The 18285-nt window shown below is 35.7% G+C and overlaps 2 protein-coding genes across 2 annotated transcripts; both read right to left on the minus strand.

Moving 5' to 3' along the window:
• Positions 1-115: 115 nt before the first annotated feature.
• LOC127849118 (myeloperoxidase-like) lies at positions 116-13965 on the minus strand. The gene is made up of 14 exons (XM_052381839.1): positions 13927-13965; positions 12273-12387; positions 11256-11385; positions 6861-7069; positions 6265-6447; positions 5765-5845; positions 4845-4958; positions 4413-4517; positions 3694-3988; positions 3205-3396; positions 2108-2341; positions 1228-1391; positions 630-726; positions 116-200 (listed from the first exon to the last, which is right to left on the minus strand). Exons 1-14 carry the CDS (start codon positions 13963-13965, stop codon positions 116-118), a joined length of 2043 nt encoding a protein of 680 aa, XP_052237799.1.
• Positions 13473-14762, minus strand: LOC127848125 (uncharacterized). Its single transcript, XM_052380421.1, has 2 exons — positions 14546-14762; positions 13473-14382 (listed from the first exon to the last, which is right to left on the minus strand). Exons 1-2 carry the CDS (start codon positions 14546-14548, stop codon positions 13966-13968), a joined length of 420 nt encoding a protein of 139 aa, XP_052236381.1. The 5' UTR covers positions 14549-14762; the 3' UTR covers positions 13473-13965.
• Between the last annotated feature and the right edge of the window lie 3523 nt (positions 14763-18285).

The following is an 18285-nucleotide window of genomic DNA, read 5'->3' on the forward strand; positions in this document are numbered from 1 at the left end:
CAAACAACTATTTTTGTATCAATTATTTAAGCAGTTACAATATAGATGAATGTTATAAGCTCTGATGGCACGTGCAGAAAGAAGCCGCTTATTTATATCATCCAACGATCCGATTTTATATACACGCCCCGTCTGCGGACGAGACACAGAACGGATTCACGTCAATATCGGCGATTTGCTGGCAGCGCCTGAGTGGGTCACTGAAAATAATAAAGAATGTATAGTATAATAATGAGATCCTTGAAACAAAGGGTTACGTATTCCAGATGCCATTGCGTGGTCAAAATATGTGACCGTTACACCAACAAAATTAGTTTATAGTGTGTCTGTCTACGAATTCGAATACATTCGGTATCATTTCATTCACAAGTAAATTTGAGCGGGATTCAACGGAATGCAATAGTAAAATGCGGTTTTCAATGACAGATGTAATTGACTTTTTTTTCTAATCAATCCCAAGTGTGTATCATTTTATTACAATGTTTATGTCGATAAATGAAACTGCATAGCTTGTATTCGAAGACAGTATATAAAGTCAACACTTAGTTGTTCACAAACAATTTCTGAAGCCGTTCAACGCGATTTAAAAAATTAAACAAGTTTAAAGCAACATGTAACATCAGACTCACGCTTGTTTGAAGACGTTCGGAAAGTTGATCTTGTTGAATTTGTAGTTCTGACACAGCAGGGAGGCCAGGCTGTAATTTTGAATGGCGGCCTGTTGTGCTAATAAAGCAAAACATTATGTTATATTAGAAGATGTTAAATACAAAAGCAAATACACTTAATATTACACTAACTCGCAAGCGTGTATTATGTATAACTAAATTTAAGTCACATAACTACGACGGTTCTCCAAAATAAGGTTTGGCTATCATAATTGTTAAGAAGCATTCATGACAACACGCTGTCTTTATATTCGGAGTTTTCACCGGTTTATTTGTTTTCTAAAAAGAGAATATGCACATATGTGTTTCAATTTGACTGTGCAATCGCTTACACCATATTTTTCCTTTCGACAATACCTTTTAAAATATTAAATTCAATATCCTTTCATTTTCGTTCATTCGTTAGCTGCTTGAATGTACAAATTACACACAGTGTTACATTCTTATGTACTGACTATGGTCGTCATAATAAGGTATGTATTATGTTGTAATTGCACATGAAGCGATGGAAACCTAGTCTATTTAAACGATGGTGGGCCTAGAAGATCGATGAACATACCTTTATTAAATCCAGTGCCCTTGTTCTGATAGAAGAATCTGTCTCCGAACTTGAGTCTCCGGAATTGGTCTCCTATAATACACTCCATGGTCGGACCAAGGGTTCCACCAGAGAACGGCTTTTCGCTCAGGGCTCCGGGGAAAAAGTCTATGTCTTGGGGCGAACTGAAGCGATACGTAAAGGTACTGATTGCGAGGAAACAAACACACATTTTGGGGGCCCTCTACCGAACGATGGTTTGGGGCAAACTTAATTTAATCACGGGATTGAAAAACAAACAATCTTTAAATTAAATATCAGCCGTATCAGTAAATGTTTTGAATCGAAACGAAATCCTAAAACTTTAAGTACTATTATGTATATATGTCAGGGCAGGTGACAAACAACGTAGAACCTTGTGTATTAGTATCTTTCTGCCGTTTACATAACTTGAGTATAAACGAAATCTTCAGAATAAGTGTGAATAATTGTAAACAATAATATTTTATAATTAACATTGACACGTCATGCTCGCTTTGAATACTTGTAATACATTGACATACACAGTTATTTTTCGTTAATTTACATATATTACACAAACATATTTAACAAAAAAATACAACACATACACTGAATTTTAGTTATGTACATATATTTACAATACATGTTAACTATTTGCACAAACTGCTCAGTAGCATGAAGATGCTAAGAGTTAATAAAATGCCATGTGCTACAGGCTTGATGAAGGGGGAAACAAGCAGATTGTCCGCAGAAATTCTTTAGTGTAAGAGCTTGGCAAATAATAAAAATCGACAAACTTAACAGTACCGGTATCCAGAAGCCTTCACAAGAGTGATTGTCTCAATGGTGTGATCAAAAAAGCCTCCTACTGAGACAGTACCTGTAACCAGCAGCCTTCAAAAGAGTGATTGCCTCAAGGTTGTGATCAACAAGGCCTCCTGGTGATGAGGTTTTCCAAAAACTCACTGACGACAGTCCGCACCATTTACGAAACTCGTTGTAGGAGGGTAGACCGTGGTCGCGACCTCTCTGGATGTTCAGGGATGCCAGATCGAAGGAAGTATCGGCCGACGTGTTTACAAATAAGAAGCTGCGGACAGTTTCTTCGATAATTCTAAAAATATAGTGTTTTTTGCGAGAAATATCAATACTGACAAAGCATTGCTTTTCATGAATAATGCGCAAATCAGTTCGCAACCTCAAGTTGCATGTTTGCATAAGCTTACATTGTTGTTAGCATGTGCCACTCCATATCAGGTTCCGATGCAAATTGGTTAACGTAAAAGAAGGACATGTGTCCATGCAGATTGGTTTCGTCATTTGAAAATTAAAAAAAAATGGACTTTATGGTAAACTGTATTTTTGAAACGAATAAACATAATATTAATCACAAAGGGAGACTCTGATGGATTATATTAATACGTTTGAAATCGAATAAATAAAACAAGTATAAGTTTATAAGTGTATAAGTTTACGCACACTTTGTAAACATGCAAGCTAGGGTTATCTTTAAGCAGTGCATGATGACTATTGTAAAGCTTTAATTGAAGGAGCAATATTAAAACGAAATCAAAAGAGACGTTTTAATCTGCAAAACTCTGCAAACAGAAAAATAACTCTACAAGACAGAACGTAAACAAATAAATACATTTTAAAAATGTGTAGATGTGTTTTGTTTACGGAATAATGTTATTTATGTGGAAACGGTGCATAACCGTTCAAATATACAACACATACAAGAGGTAAAGCTTACCGTGCATCATAGGATAGCGTTTTCTAATTTTGTATGAAATACTTTCTTTAAAATGAATTAGCACACAGATTTAGTTGGTGTTTTTGTTAAACGACATACCGATATTGAATGACAAATTTGAAACGTTCATACAGGCGGATGGGAAAGTTACGCTTTAAGTTTTAAACGATTACAAACACAATAGTAAGAGCCCTATGCTTGTTTTATTTCTGGACTTCCAGTACCTGTCAGTTTTCTGTGCCTCGAGGGCAGAGAGCGCGTAGGCAAGCCCCTGCATCCCAGATGGACCTCCTTTAAAAGACTGTATATAGGTCATGTTGGGATCACCGAAGGTCAGGTTGAGAAGTGTTTCGCGAAACGGTTGGAAGTTCTTAGTGAACACCGACTCAAACGTGGGAATCCAAGTGTGGCCCATACTGTCAGATTGTGGAGTAATATTTGCTAAGTTAAACGAACACGTATTCATGATGTACGTAAGATAACGTCAGAGAGAGGAAATATTAAATTAATTGTTTGTATGTTTGTATATATACATACATGAATACTAATGACAATAGTTATTATTTGCACTAATAAATATATTTAAAGTAAAATACAAACAATTCTACAGTTAAAGGTATGTTCTTCATAATACTTTTCTTTTTAAACTATTCAGATATGTTTTTTCACAAATCTGAATATGAAGTATATGATTAGGATCTATTTAAACATACCGAAACGCTATTCCAAAAACGTTGGCAGCGGTGGGATCAAGCTTTGATTCGTATTTGTATTTATTTGAGCTGGCAAGTTTATTCTTCTTCATCGCAGTCGGTGAAAGAAAAGCAGGGAGAAATTCGTCGTAAACAATCTTCTGCATTATTCCGATCAAGAGTTTTCTTGTCTGCTGAAACGCTTCTTCGTTGTCCGGATAATAGTCCTTAAGTTTATTCGCCAGACGATTGTGTTCGAGCACAAACACATTGTGGTATGACGTCAGAGATGGAATTTCGTTGACTCGTGGTTCACCTAAAACCAACGCCATCTAAATATGAATATGGCACATGCAATCATATCTCACAAGTTCATCGAATTGTTTACATACAGCGAACATTAAGAATGCGGTTTTGTTGCAACTCTCAATTTGAAATGTAAAGTTAACTTGTCGACGTACCGGAATTTACTTGCAACAACTAATCGAATGGTACTGACAAAGGATATGTTGTCTTCTATGAGTTATTTAATCGGCATATTATGATTGCACATTTATTTAAACAGTCACTAAACTGACACGCTTCTTAAGATTAAGATTATCATTAATAAAAAAATATTTTGCTATGTAAAGATAATCAAGACTTATGAGTTTCTAATAACTTTTGTTGTTACAGAACATTTTCTGAAACAAATATTTTTACAAGTATCTTTCATTATTTGGCAAACCAGTGATTCTTACCAGCAATACTGCAGCGTATACCATTGGCCGCGTCTGAACGGCACTTGTTATCAGGACCGTCAGGTAGGCGGGGCCCATCTGCACCATGTGCTACCTTCATAAACGCTATAAACACAATTTAAATATAAGTATACCTACTATGACTATGTGTGTGCATGGTTTCCGTATGGATTTAAGACTTTTAATTCGAAGTTCCTTCTTCTGTTGCACACATGTTTATTTCATAACCATACATTAAAGTAAAGATAGTATAATTACAGTTATAATTGTCTTTAGCACTTAAACTTACAGGGACCATATTGTGTGTTTGCTTTTCAAATAACTTCTACCCTAAATGTATGAATTTCCAACTATACGCATGTAAGGGGTCAGTTTTCAAATCGGCGCTCCTACCACTGGAAATTAGTTTAATTTGTATGATAACATACTTACGTGTTTTTCCCTCTCGCAATAACGCCAGACGCTCGTCCGAAGAGCCGTAGACGTTTGAAGCGTCGACGAATGACGTTAGATCGTTTTTCTGCTGACGTTGCAATATTCCACCGGCTAAAACAATTAAATAAATAGTAGAGAACAACGACAAGTGCAACACAATGTTAACGTTTGTTCTTGAAAAAGTTAAAATGTCAAACAAGCAGGGGCAATCAACGAATTGCTCTTTGTTGCATGTTTGTATTATTGTTTTTTGTAACGGTATTGTTGTTGACAAGTGGGACATTCAATTGGTTTTAATATAGATGTAACATATTTAAAAGAGACTCATGGAAATTTGAAATTTCCGATTTAAGAAGCTCACCAATTAAACTCTCTATAAGGTAGATCGGTCGTAATTTCACTTACAGAACGAACGATATCAATTCCAGACTTGACACATACAATTATTACCAGGAAATATTATGAAATGAGGATCTAAAAGTCAGACAATACTTGCCTAGAAGACTGCATGTTAGTGAGATGGTAATTATTAATATATAGTTATTATGTCCATTCATATGCTTTATAATTCTTTGACTGGAATACTACTGTGTTCATTTTTGTTTCATTTTACATATTGACCTTTTCCTAAATCTTCAACCTTTTCCCTTTTCCCTATCCATCCTTTAATTTACTTTAAACGACATCAGACACAACATGGATCCAGGATGCACACAATAGATCGCTAGACAGGTGCACTAGTTCCATCGGTTATTGACCTAATTTTAAAAAGTTTTTAGAGTGAATGCGTGCTATCAGTTAGTGGTATGTGACTCTAAATACAATCCACGTGTGATCGGTATGTGCTGGGCTTTGAACTATGAGTATAACACATACGTAACAGTATTAACGTAATACATAACGCGTCCTGAACAAACCTGATGACTTGCAGAGGATCCCTGCTGACCTCGGAACCTCCATGCAGTATCCGGCCTTGAACCGTGGTACACAAGGATCATCTTCAGCGAAGTTGATGTTAAAACAATTGTCTCGACTATTAGTGGGTCAAAAGAAGATGTAACTGGGTTTAAATTTAATCAAGAAAAGCGCCTTTTAATTGTGACATGCGTTTGTATCAGTTATTGCAACGGAAAAAGAGTCCATGTACTGAACTAATTTTGCATATACTATAAAAAAGACATTTCGTTTTTGTGCATAAAACATTATATATTCATGTCGTTGTATTTTATTGATTTCATTTCGGAGCATAACTTACTCGTCATTATTTGCACAGCAATCGTCCCCAGCTGAATAAAAAAATATATATATAACAACAGTATTTTTGTATACAAATTAAACATATTATAAATCAGATGTTACACAGACATACAAGAAAATACTAACAAGAAATAGAGATCGTCGCGTTAAAAACACCTACCAGTGCTCAGTGGCGTTAATATTATGTCGTGGTCAAGGAACTGACCAAATGGAGAGGCCTGCAAGGTCAGTTTGGATGACTTAAGCTGCTGAGGACCCCTATGGACTGCGTTGCTGATCTTGCGTGGGAACGGCAGTGGTTTTCCATCAACACCCAGCGACCGAGGGAGGTTCAAACCGTCCTCTGATTGTAGCGGAATAAATGACGCCATTAACAAAATTTTACATGTTTGTGCATAAATATTATATAATGTTTAAAAGAGTTTTTACACGTTCAATGGAAACTCGCAAATACATTCTGGTCGTGATTTTGTAAAAACGGACAAGCAGCTTCATAAAAATATTTACAACAAATGTTCGATAAGTTGTGTGATTTTGTAGCTTTTTTGAATAACAAATTATATTTAACGTTTTTTGAATATAAACTTATATTTAACGTTTAACATTTTAATATAAACCTATATGAATGTGTTCATACACACTACCCAATTGAAAGGCAATCATAGGTGAACATGTGTTACATCTACATTTAATCTAAACTAATCTCTCATATGTCTACAAGAGCCCCATGATGAAATGATTTACATTTTAACACACCGTATGCTGCAGGAAGTAGACGACGCTGAGCTGCTCTAGACATTCCCCACGTGGGATTCTTCAGATTGTTGCATGTGCCATTAATAAACCGGAACCTTTGTTTAGCATCGCATTGGACAGTCGTTTTTGAACATAAAGGAAGGTCTTTCAAATGACGCTGGAATTCCGCCACCACAGTGTCCTGTTCAAGCTCAGCTACACTGAATCCTCTTTTAAAGTCAAATTTAAAAAAGCAAGCCGTTAACATGTTAATTAAAATTACTATTTAAGAAAGTGTAACACGCTTTTGTCATACTTTCAAATAGTCGAAAAAAAATCAGTAAAACATACAGTGTACATAACTTCTATCACATATAGCACGCTTATTTTTACACGTTAAAGTAAATGCCATGGTCATTGGATTTCCCCTGTGCTGGGTTTAAAAGTCTGAGTTAATTGAGATCACCGTCTGTTTGCACAACTGTGACGGTTGAACAAACATGTAGACTGTGTTTATTAAAGGTGACCTGAAACACCTATTAACATGATATTCATGCCTTTTCACATAGCATTTGACTCAACGTATTGTGTAAAAGCATCATTGGTAAACAAACAAAAGTAGCATTGTTTGCCCGGGTGTACAGTTAACGAAACCAACTTCAGAGTATTTGTCATCAGCACCCGATTGTATAAACAGTTAAACCGGCGGTTAACCACATACCGGCGGTTAAAAGTCGGTAACATGTTGGTTACTGGTCGGTAAGCGTTTGTATAAAATTTGGTTAGTTATACAGATCGGTTAAAACCCAGTTAAAACATACCCTGCTTCCCCATGTGGGTAAGTACAAGTTACCGAGAGGTAACTTACACAAAATGGCATCATAAAAGCTAACCATCGACGACCTTCACAATTTCGACGAGTAAACAACAAAATTGCAGCGACTGACACTTTATTTGACTTAATTTACAGGGCAATACGATTTCCGACTTCGGACGACGAATTTGGGGCGCACAGAACGTGTTTCTTATATTATGTTATGGGTATGCCGTGTGTGATCCGATGCATCACTGGCGCCCATGTTAAAATCATTTCTCCGAGAACAGGAAACAACAAAAGTACAAACAAAAAACAAAACACGTTCGAACTAGTATCTTACCTTTAATAATCCTTTAAAATCCATAATTAATCCATTTAATTCAATAATTGACGAGTTTGCATCTAGGGTCTTTGATAATTATTTTAGCATAGTTGAATAAAGACCCTTATGCCATCATATCATTATATTCAAATGAGAACTCAATAAACTTTCTTCCTCGTCACACGCTACGTCATGTACTCTATGTACATTACTGCTGTTAAAATGAACCGGAGCAGTTTATCAAATGTGTCGTGTTCTGAGAAAAAAGGGCATAATGCATGTGCTTAAAGTGTCGTCCCATATTAGCCTGTGCAGTTTGTACAGGCTAATCAGGGACGACACTTTCCGTTTTTATGACATTTTTTTGTTAAAATGAAGTTCCTTCTTAGCAAAAATCAATTTTTGGCGAAAAGTGTCGTCCCTGATTAGCCTGTGCGACCTTAACAAGCTAATCTGGGACGACACTTTACGCACATGCATTATGCCCAGTTTTCTCAGAACACGACACAAATAATAGCCGTTGGTGAACTCGGTTGCGTTTGCAGATTTCTGCATACAAAGATATATTTAAACTTGAACAATGTTGTATTTGTCTATGGTAAATTCCCTTATTGCACAAGAAAGTAAGCAAGTTTATTGTAAACATAAGCCAAATTAGAAGAATAGTCTAGCATGTTACGACGACCATGTATAATGTTTATGTTACATCCAGAACAACTAGAAGAATAGACGTCTTTGTAAGCACTCTCTTGCAGTTTGGAAGCACCAGGGATTCCGCTAAATGATGCAAATCATTATCAATTTGTCCCTGGTCATTTTGATGAACTCATAGTTAAAATTTACACTTTATTTTATTGTGAATTCATTTGTTAATGAATTTGATAAAAAAAAAATACATGTCGCTGTTTATAAGCGTGACACTTCGCGCGAAAATTACGTCATTAGAAAATGCATTGTGGGAATGTTTTGGTTAAAGTTACCGGTGGTTAAATTCCACTATGCGCGGTTAGGTTACTTTGCGGTATATCGTGTTTATACAATCGAGTTACCTTGAAGGTTACTTTACCTGAATAACCGCAAACTTACCAAGGTTTGAATGTTACCGAGCGGTAACTTTTACCAGCGTTTATGCAATCGGGTGTTGGTTGGAGTATTGGGTAGGGAAAACCAAAAATAAACATAAGCTTAAATGGTTTGAACAGCTACAATGCTCCATGAGCGCAATAATATTGGCGACTTGATCTGCACCGAAAAGCGACCATGATAGCATAAAACGAGTACGAAAATGGTAGGCTACTTGGACAAGTCCGAACAAAGTGAAAACGATTTTAAACATTTAAGTGTTAAACAGCAGTAATCATATTTCCGTATTGAAAGATGATGTGCTAAGATATTTTGTGTTACGATGTAGGTTATTGAAATACTAGCGCGTCTCACTATATTAGTGTGTTGCTATTTACATGCGTGGTTATCTGCATTAGAACATAATATTGCAACTAAGGGTAATAACATACGTGATATGCTACAATAAACAAGAAATGGCGCGGCAGAGGCCGACGCGTATCCCCACGCCGCAAGTTTGACCCAGGGGCGCCCCAGGGTTGGTAATGGAGCCATGCATAGTTGAGATTGACAGTATTGTCATAAAAGATGTTTAGTATCAATTTGAAGTAAACCGGTGTATAAATGGAGAAGTTAATGTAAAATAACCTAACAAATGAGTGAAAATCTCTGACCCGGCGACACCCCTGCCCCCATAACTTTTGACCCAGGGGTCATATAAAAATTTCAAATAATGCACTGTCCCACATATGCTCATAGCTACCAAGTGTGCAAGTTTCGAGGTTCTAGTGCTAATAGTGTAGGAGGAGATAGTGCCGGACGGACGGACGGACAGACGGCGGAGATAACCACATAATAGATTTCAAAATCTAAACGCAGACCCTAATTCAAGGTCAAGGTCACGGGGGTCAAACATTTTATGCGCATGGAAAGGTCTTGTCCAGATACACATGCATACCAAATATGAAAGCAATATATGACGGGACAAAGACGTTTTGAGCTTTTTTTGAATCGCGGTCGCAGATTTCGAAACCTGAACGCGGTCCCCAAGTTCAAAAATTGTATGCGCATGGAAAGGTGTTGTCCAGATACACATGCGTACCAAATATGCAAGCAATATATGTAGGGACACAGTAGGTATGAGATTTTTTTTAATCGCGTTCGCAGATTTCAAAACCTGAACGAGGACCCAAAGTTCAAAAAGTGTATTCGCATGGAAAGGTGTTGTCCAGATACAAATGCATATCAAATATAAAAGCAATATCTGAAGGGTCACAGTAGGTCTGAGCCTTTTTCGAATCGCGGTCGCAGATTTCGAAACCTGAACGCTGACCTCAAGTTCAAGGTCAAGGTCACAGGGGTCAACAATTTTATGCGCATGGAAAGGTGTTGTCCAGATACACATGCATACCAAATATGCAAGCAATATCTGAAGGGACACAGGAGGTATGAGCCTTTTTTGAATCGCGGTCGCAGATTTCGAAACCTAAACGCTGACCTCCAGTTCAAGGTCAAGGTCACAGGGGTCAAAAATTTTATGCGCATGGAAAGGTGTTGTCCAGATACACATTCATACCAAATATGAAAACAATATCTGAAGGGAAACGGTAGTTATGAATCTTTTTCGAATCGCGGTCGCAGATTTCGAAACATGAACGCTGACCTCAAGTTCAAGGTCAAGGTCACAGGGGTAAAAAATTGCATGCGCATGTAAAGGTGTTGTCTAGATACACATGCATACCAAATATGAAAGCAATATCTGAAGGGACAAAGTAGCTATGAGCCTTTTTCGAATCGCAGTCGCAGGAAAATCTCTGACACGGCCCCACCCCAACCCCCATAACTTTTAACCCAGGGGTCAGATCAAAATTCCGTCGCCGTAACCGTCTCACATATGCACATAGCTACCATGTGTGTAGGTTTCAAGGTTCTAGTGCTAATAGTGTAGGAGAAGATAGTGGCCAGGACGGACGGACGGACGGACGGACAGACGGTGGAGATAACCACATAATCCCCACTTTTTCTCTGAAAAGCGTAGGGATAATAATATGGGTTATCCTCTTAACCGTCTTAAGAGTAAATTTAGACACTCTGTGAAATGACTTGCATCATACCAATGATATAAGAGTCTATTTTAACCAGTTATTTAAAAACAAAGTTACCTATTATGTGCACCAGGACGTTAAGATTCATATAAGAAGTCAATACAACGTACTGTTTACGCATGTTGCGCACAGAGGCCATCATGGTTGACAGGTCCCTGTCAGCGGCAGCATCTGAAGCGGTGGGTTGAGCTCGTAGGTGGATCTTCCGTAAAGGGCAACCAAATCCGTTAGCGGGACCGGCTGACAAACCAGATACAATAACTTAGTAGTGGCAGTCTGGATAACTAAGGTCAGTATGCATAACCCGACGTCAAGAATGAAATTAATTACATGTGTTGTTATAGTGAGTGTGTCCCCTCTCATCTAGCGACACTGACAAATTATGCAGCATGCAATATTAAACGATTGAGTCATTACATACTGAAATGTATGATTTCCTTAAGAATTAATTTATAGTCTATAAAAAACCTTATCATTCACATATTTTATGTGTAAATAAAACCTTTACGTTTGTGCTTACGGGATGCTACCAAATGGGGACTATTTACCGTGTGCAAGGCGTTTTAAAATTGTCCAATCAATACTAAAGTAAGAGTCTGTATATTCAGTATGGTTCTCATGTTAAATTATTTTAATTAACTTTTCAAATCGATCATGTGCCAGGGGTAAAGATTTTGGGCACGATAGGCGGCGTCATCTTGTGAACATTTTTTTCAATTGTAAAGGAGCGGCCAGCTCGCAAATAAACATGTCAGGGAAAAACATTTAATGTATAAACATTAATATAGTATTAAGTTTTGAGAATTTATAAATTGAAACATCAAACTAAGTACTGTACATTCAGCTGTTTGCGGTGTATTGTGATTTTAGCAAACCGACAGTTAATTTGAACAGTTAAATGTTATGAAATAAAAAAAAGAACACGCTATTAATATTGCATGTTTAATATACGCTGAATGTTTTATAGTATTTAAAGACTATTGACAATTAACCTGTCACACAAAATTTAATACATTTATTAAGTAAGCAGTACGTTTATAAGACAAAAACAGTGAACAACACTGAAGAATGTAATCTTACAAATTAACATTATATAAAATATAATATACATGTACAAATAAAGTTACCCCATTTTTCTTTAGCACATCCTTTAACAGCGTCCTTTACTTTAGAGACAGGGTCGGTTCGAACCCTCGGGACATACACCACACACATCAGCAAAAATATGGCTGCATAGAGCGTCTGTGAGAATAAATGTGATAGTAGTTTGTGTTTTATTTAAACATTTTTACAACATGACTGAAACTAAAATACTAAATTTAAATAATGATATCACAATACACATATCCAGCAATAGAGTTTTATAAATACAACACTTTAGATTAAGTAATGGACATTTCGTTTGATGATTTGTATAAGTGCAATTAATACAAATATTCAAACAAAATATGAAAGACCAAATTCAAAATTATAGCCTCGGGAATTAAATCTTGAGTTAAGTGACACTGTGATTAAATAACTAGAAATAAGTTGCACCACTCTTAATATGAACTAAGTATTTTCTTATTTGTATTAATATCTTTTTCATATTTTTAATCATACTAATTACGTTTTCAAAAAAAAACGATGATGTATACTCACTGTAACAGGATTTACGAATCACTAAAGATGTATATCAATTATACGTATAACGTGAACCATTTTACTACCACGTTTTTTATTTATTTAAAGCGGATTTCAAAAGATACTTCATGTCAAGGTCCAACACTTTAGATGCGATAAGTGTTCATAACAGCCTTTTAGTTGCAATTTATTTCAAACATTAAATGATTCAGACCAAATAGAAGTGGAGATTGTTTCTGTATTTGCTGAAGCGATACATCAATAAATGTTTTACCTTAATGATATATTATATATTGTTATGCTCTTCTGTTGCCATAAAATGAAATTATACGCTATAAAATGTCATTTTATTGACTGCAATACCAAACGCATATGGCAGTTTTATGGCTCTTTTGTATTTATGTGTTCAATTAAAAAACATACAATTTTGAAATGTGTGAACTCAAGTCATGTGTTAATGGTTATAATAATACAAAAAATGATATTAAATATGTATTGTATATTATATATATTTAAGTTAGTGCTTATTTATTATGAGTTGTAAAACAGATACTGGTCAGCGAGTATTTGTCGGACGAAATTCACGGTTTTTCTTGGATTACTTCCTTAATAATGCAAAACACGGCATGAAAAGTTTACCGATATATCTTGGGTTCGTCATGTACAAGTGCATGTAAGCAAAGTCGGATTTTGATGTGCGCATGCGTATGTACGAGGCCCGCATATGGGGTCATCAAAGGGAGGTAATTTTACACTATACAGGAGTATTTTCCGGACATTTATATGATTTGAGTAAATCGCAACAAATTATGTTTAAAATGGTATTTTTCTGAACTGAAACGATAGAAACACGTGAATGTATTAATTTAATGGTGCAAAATGTATTCTTCAGTGTGTATTAATAGAGTTACAATTGGAACCCAATATCAGTGCATACAAGAATATCCGTTTTTGATGTCTCTTTAAAAATGTTGTACGGTCATCGCATTAATAAATAAACGTGAGCTAATTTCATATTGGTAGAGAAACAAGGCTATAAATTATCATTGCATTGGTATTATTTATAATATGATGATTATTTAATACCAAAAACGTGTTTCATTCAATACATAAGGTTTTATAATAATCAAAACATCACAAACGTCAAAAGCAGCTTACATGAATCTCGTGCACGAGAAACACAAGGGACACAGCCATTCACTCTTCACAATACAGCCATGGCTTACATGCCTTACAATACCAGCTTTCTCCCTCTTCCATACTCTCTCGCAAGTATTCTTGCTCGCTACGATGCAAACATTCAAAATGATACCATTTGCCACACACTTTCTCATCACACCCGAACCACACAATGCCCTTGCTCTCATCCAACACCCTCCCTCTCATACAACAGACTCCATACGTAAACTTCTTGTTAGCAAGTTTCCCTCTATCCATTTTCTCGTCCGCTTTTTTCTTCTGTTCCTGTTCCCTGGCCAATCGCTTTTCAACACGTTCCTCTTTTCTCTTCATCTTTTCAATTTCTTCCTGATCTTTCATCATTTTCCTTTCGTCGGCTTCCAAAGCTCGCTGCGCATCTCGACGGTCTTTCTCGGCGGAAGCTTTCTCTCGTTCCTATCGAAGGAAAACCATTGTAAAATGCATGTAATACGATTTGATATGACACGAGACAGTTATAACGAAATAAGTGTTAATGTAAAGTGATACATACAAAATGTGCACTGCTTCTGAATGTTGGATAGTGTTGTATTATGGTGATTAAATACCTACGCCTTACCATTAACCCCTTCAGTATTTCGTCACCACTTATTACTCGTCCCTCGGTAACTATTCTTCTTTTATTTCGTTGAGCTGCAGGTTTTGACGCTGGTGGTACTAAAATGTCAGCAAGTGACTCAGGCACTAGACCGGCCTTGACCAGAGGGTTAACCGTGAAACGTCCACATTCTTAACATGTCTGGGCCGAGTTGTCATCTTAAAAGAACGCATATGTTCATAATATGAAAAACTAATAGGACAACATCAAGATATGTACGGTAGCCTATTGGTGCCAGTTGTATTGGAAAAATTGCCGACAATATAACTACAATACTTGCTTTTCAACGAATTTCTGGTGTCAACATTGAGAAAACAATCGCGCGTAAGGATGTGACGTAGAAAATTGTGCTAAAGGGTTAAAATACACGAAATAAATAGAACGTCCGATAATTACTGCTGTCCGACAAATACTCGCTGACCAGTAGTGACTTATAAAATGTATATCTTATATTAAACCACACACTTCCATTTTTCAACTCTGCTGTTTAGGTAAAAAGTTGTCGTTACTTTACTTGTTTAAGATACGGATACAGTACATAAACATTGCAACGCATACATCTGTCCATTTCTGCATTTATATTCACAAGTTGTTAACTGATTTCCTATGTAAGCATGTTAATGAACACAGTGCCAAATATCATTTATTGATCTCCAATTAAGGGCAGTTAAAAATGTATGTCATGTTCCTATCTATTTTATTATGCATTAAATTCATCCCTGTTTTATTATTTGTTTTAAATGGTGTTTTAAGCGCACTGCAAACATTGTTGCAGTTTTCGAATAATGTTGTAACACTTTCTATTGCAATATTTTACTACTTACACTTCATCCTTTTTGCAATAAACCAAAACAACCTAGTAACGGACAGACATCACGCATTATGTAAAAAGTTGGTGACATAACGGCATATTATTCCTATCTGTAGTACGCAACTGTACCAACCCCAGTTTTGCAGCATTATGAGTGCGACAGGAAGAGGTCCTCGGGGAAAGACGACAACGAAACATACATTATTAAAACCAATTTCAAGTGATAGGGATAACTGTATTTGTTTATTATTGATTTTAACCTAGAAGGATCATATAATATAAATATATAAATCGATCTATATGTGTCGTAAGTACTTTTTCGTTATTTTACTCATATAAGGAGTACATTTCACATATGGAATATACATCATGTTGTTTATAATTGATACATTGTAACATTCCGTTTAATGACTCCGTGATATTGAGAACGGTGTACACAGTTCAATAAAACTGGTGAAAACACAACGGACATAACGAAACAACCCACTCCCAGGCTGTGAATTGGAGCATTGCAATAACTATAATCAAGTGACATTTTCCAGGCTTAATAAACTATGTGTAAATGAATATACCGGTAATAACATATGATCATAAAATATATTCGTTAAGATGCTCAGTTGTAGAAAAGACATCGATAGTACGTATTATTTTAACTGATAAATTGCAAAGCCTTGTAAATGGAATCATCCACTGTTGCAATAATCCAGCTACATTTATATATTTTTTTAATATATCCATCACATTCATGTTATATTTTGTCTTTTATTTTGTATTGTAATTAAAAATCGCTGAATACTTGTTATTGTAAAACTAATAAATACGGATACTTAGGTAATACAGGTCATTTGTACAGTTTCTATGGGAGCGTATATGGTTCACCCTGATGCTGTGATGACGTCAACATTCTATGACGGCATGATATGAAAAGGGTGTCATGGCGTAAAATATAACTCATCGTGTCGACTTAAACTATGATGGTAAGTCATTTTCACAAGAGCATGACGCCAAAACTTATGTTGATTGTCGACTTAGAGTATGTCGACCAACTATTTTATCGGAAAACATTTACGTCGAGACTTAAACTTAATGTCGTTATGGCGAGTAAAATTTAGAGGGAAAAACCTACAAAACTATGACGACATACCATGTTATTTCACAGTAAGTCGATATAAATTGTTCCGGCATGGTCATGTTATTGGGGTGTACCATATTCTATGACGGCATGATATGAAAAGGTGTCATGGCCTAAAAAATAACTCATCGTGTTGACTTAAACTATGATGGCAAGTCATTTTCACAAGAGCATGATGCCAAAGATTATGTTGATTTGTCGACTTAGATCATATCGACCAAAATATTTTTTCAAGAAAAGCCGGAAACATTTACGTCAAGACTTTAACTTAATGTCGTTATAGCGAGTACAATTAAGTGGTAAAAAGCTACAAAACTATGTCGACATACCATGTTATTTCACAATAAGTCGATATAAATTAATCAGGCATGACCATTGGGGTGTACCATATACGCTTCCGTAACAGGTCATTTGTACAGTTTCACATTATGTAGTAGATAGTGATTACTTAATCTCGCTAAAACTGTCACCTTATGACAGCCAAACTATGACCTGATCTTTAAATTGTCAATTTTCTTACTACAAGATATTTTCACAATGGTACATTTAAGTTGATCATTCATTATTTGCTTCCGAGATTCCCTGATGGAAAATATGTACTATGTGTGATGTTATGTCCTTAAAAGTATATTGGCAATCTCAAATCAAAGTTTATCTCATATGAAGTCATTAAAGATATATGAGGGCATGCAAAATCAGTAAAAGAAATTTCTGCTCGAATAATTGCGACGAGTGATGGCCTTGGTCAACTTCAATGTACTTCTCACTCTGCAGCTCATCAAAGCTTACATATTACAGCAAAATATAAATATGGAATAGATGTTCTGAGAATATGTAACACTTGTGTTAGTCGTGTGGTTTGTATCACAGCCACAACCTTAAATGCGATTGCCTGGTAAACATTCAGTTAAACAATTTTTTTGTGTCACAGTTTAAGTATTGAAACACGTAGACAAAATTGAAAGAAGCGAATACGGTTTATTGAATGTTGAGTTACGCAGTGATTACGACAATGATAGTGTTTACTAAATTAATGTTAACCTCAAAAATGTATTAACATAACAGAGACATATTAATAGGCCCAAGCCTGTAAATAATATGAAGCATTCAGATAAACATGTTATTACATAAAGAAAATATACTTTACAAAACAACTCTTATACAATTTCTTTCGAGCACATTCGGAAACAGCGTCTTTTACTTTAGAGGCAGGTTTGGTGTGGATAAACTCCACATACACGAGCAAACATAGGCCTGCACCGAGCGTCTGAGATAATAAACTCGATATATGTGTTTGTTTTGATGTAACACACCCTTTCAAAATCACTTGAAATAGAAACAAATTATAATATACTATATTAACAATTTTAATCGGCAATTGCATACTAAAACGCTTGCATCATGTGTGTTATTTAACAGATTCCGTTTGTTTGATAAAAGCATTACACTTTGTCAAGTCATGCATAAATCGTTTAATTTCTAAGATAACGCATTCTGATTTTTTTTAAATATGTTCAATATAAGTATAGTTTCTAAAGACATACAATTTTGTACATGGCAAGGTTTGGTATTTTATTCACTCGGAACAATGCGTTTAGGTTTTAGGCTTTACTACCATTGGTTATATCAAAATGCTGAACTTCCCCACGCACAGCGTGTACATATAATATGTAAGTCTTATGTTCATATTGTTCAACTGTTTAAATCATGCCTCATTAAAAAATGATTTTAAAATCTCACATTCAGATTGAGTTCATC

The sequence above is a fragment of the Dreissena polymorpha genome, chromosome 10 (assembly GCF_020536995.1).
Source record: "Dreissena polymorpha isolate Duluth1 chromosome 10, UMN_Dpol_1.0, whole genome shotgun sequence".
Classification (NCBI taxonomy): Eukaryota; Metazoa; Mollusca; class Bivalvia; order Myida; family Dreissenidae; genus Dreissena; species Dreissena polymorpha.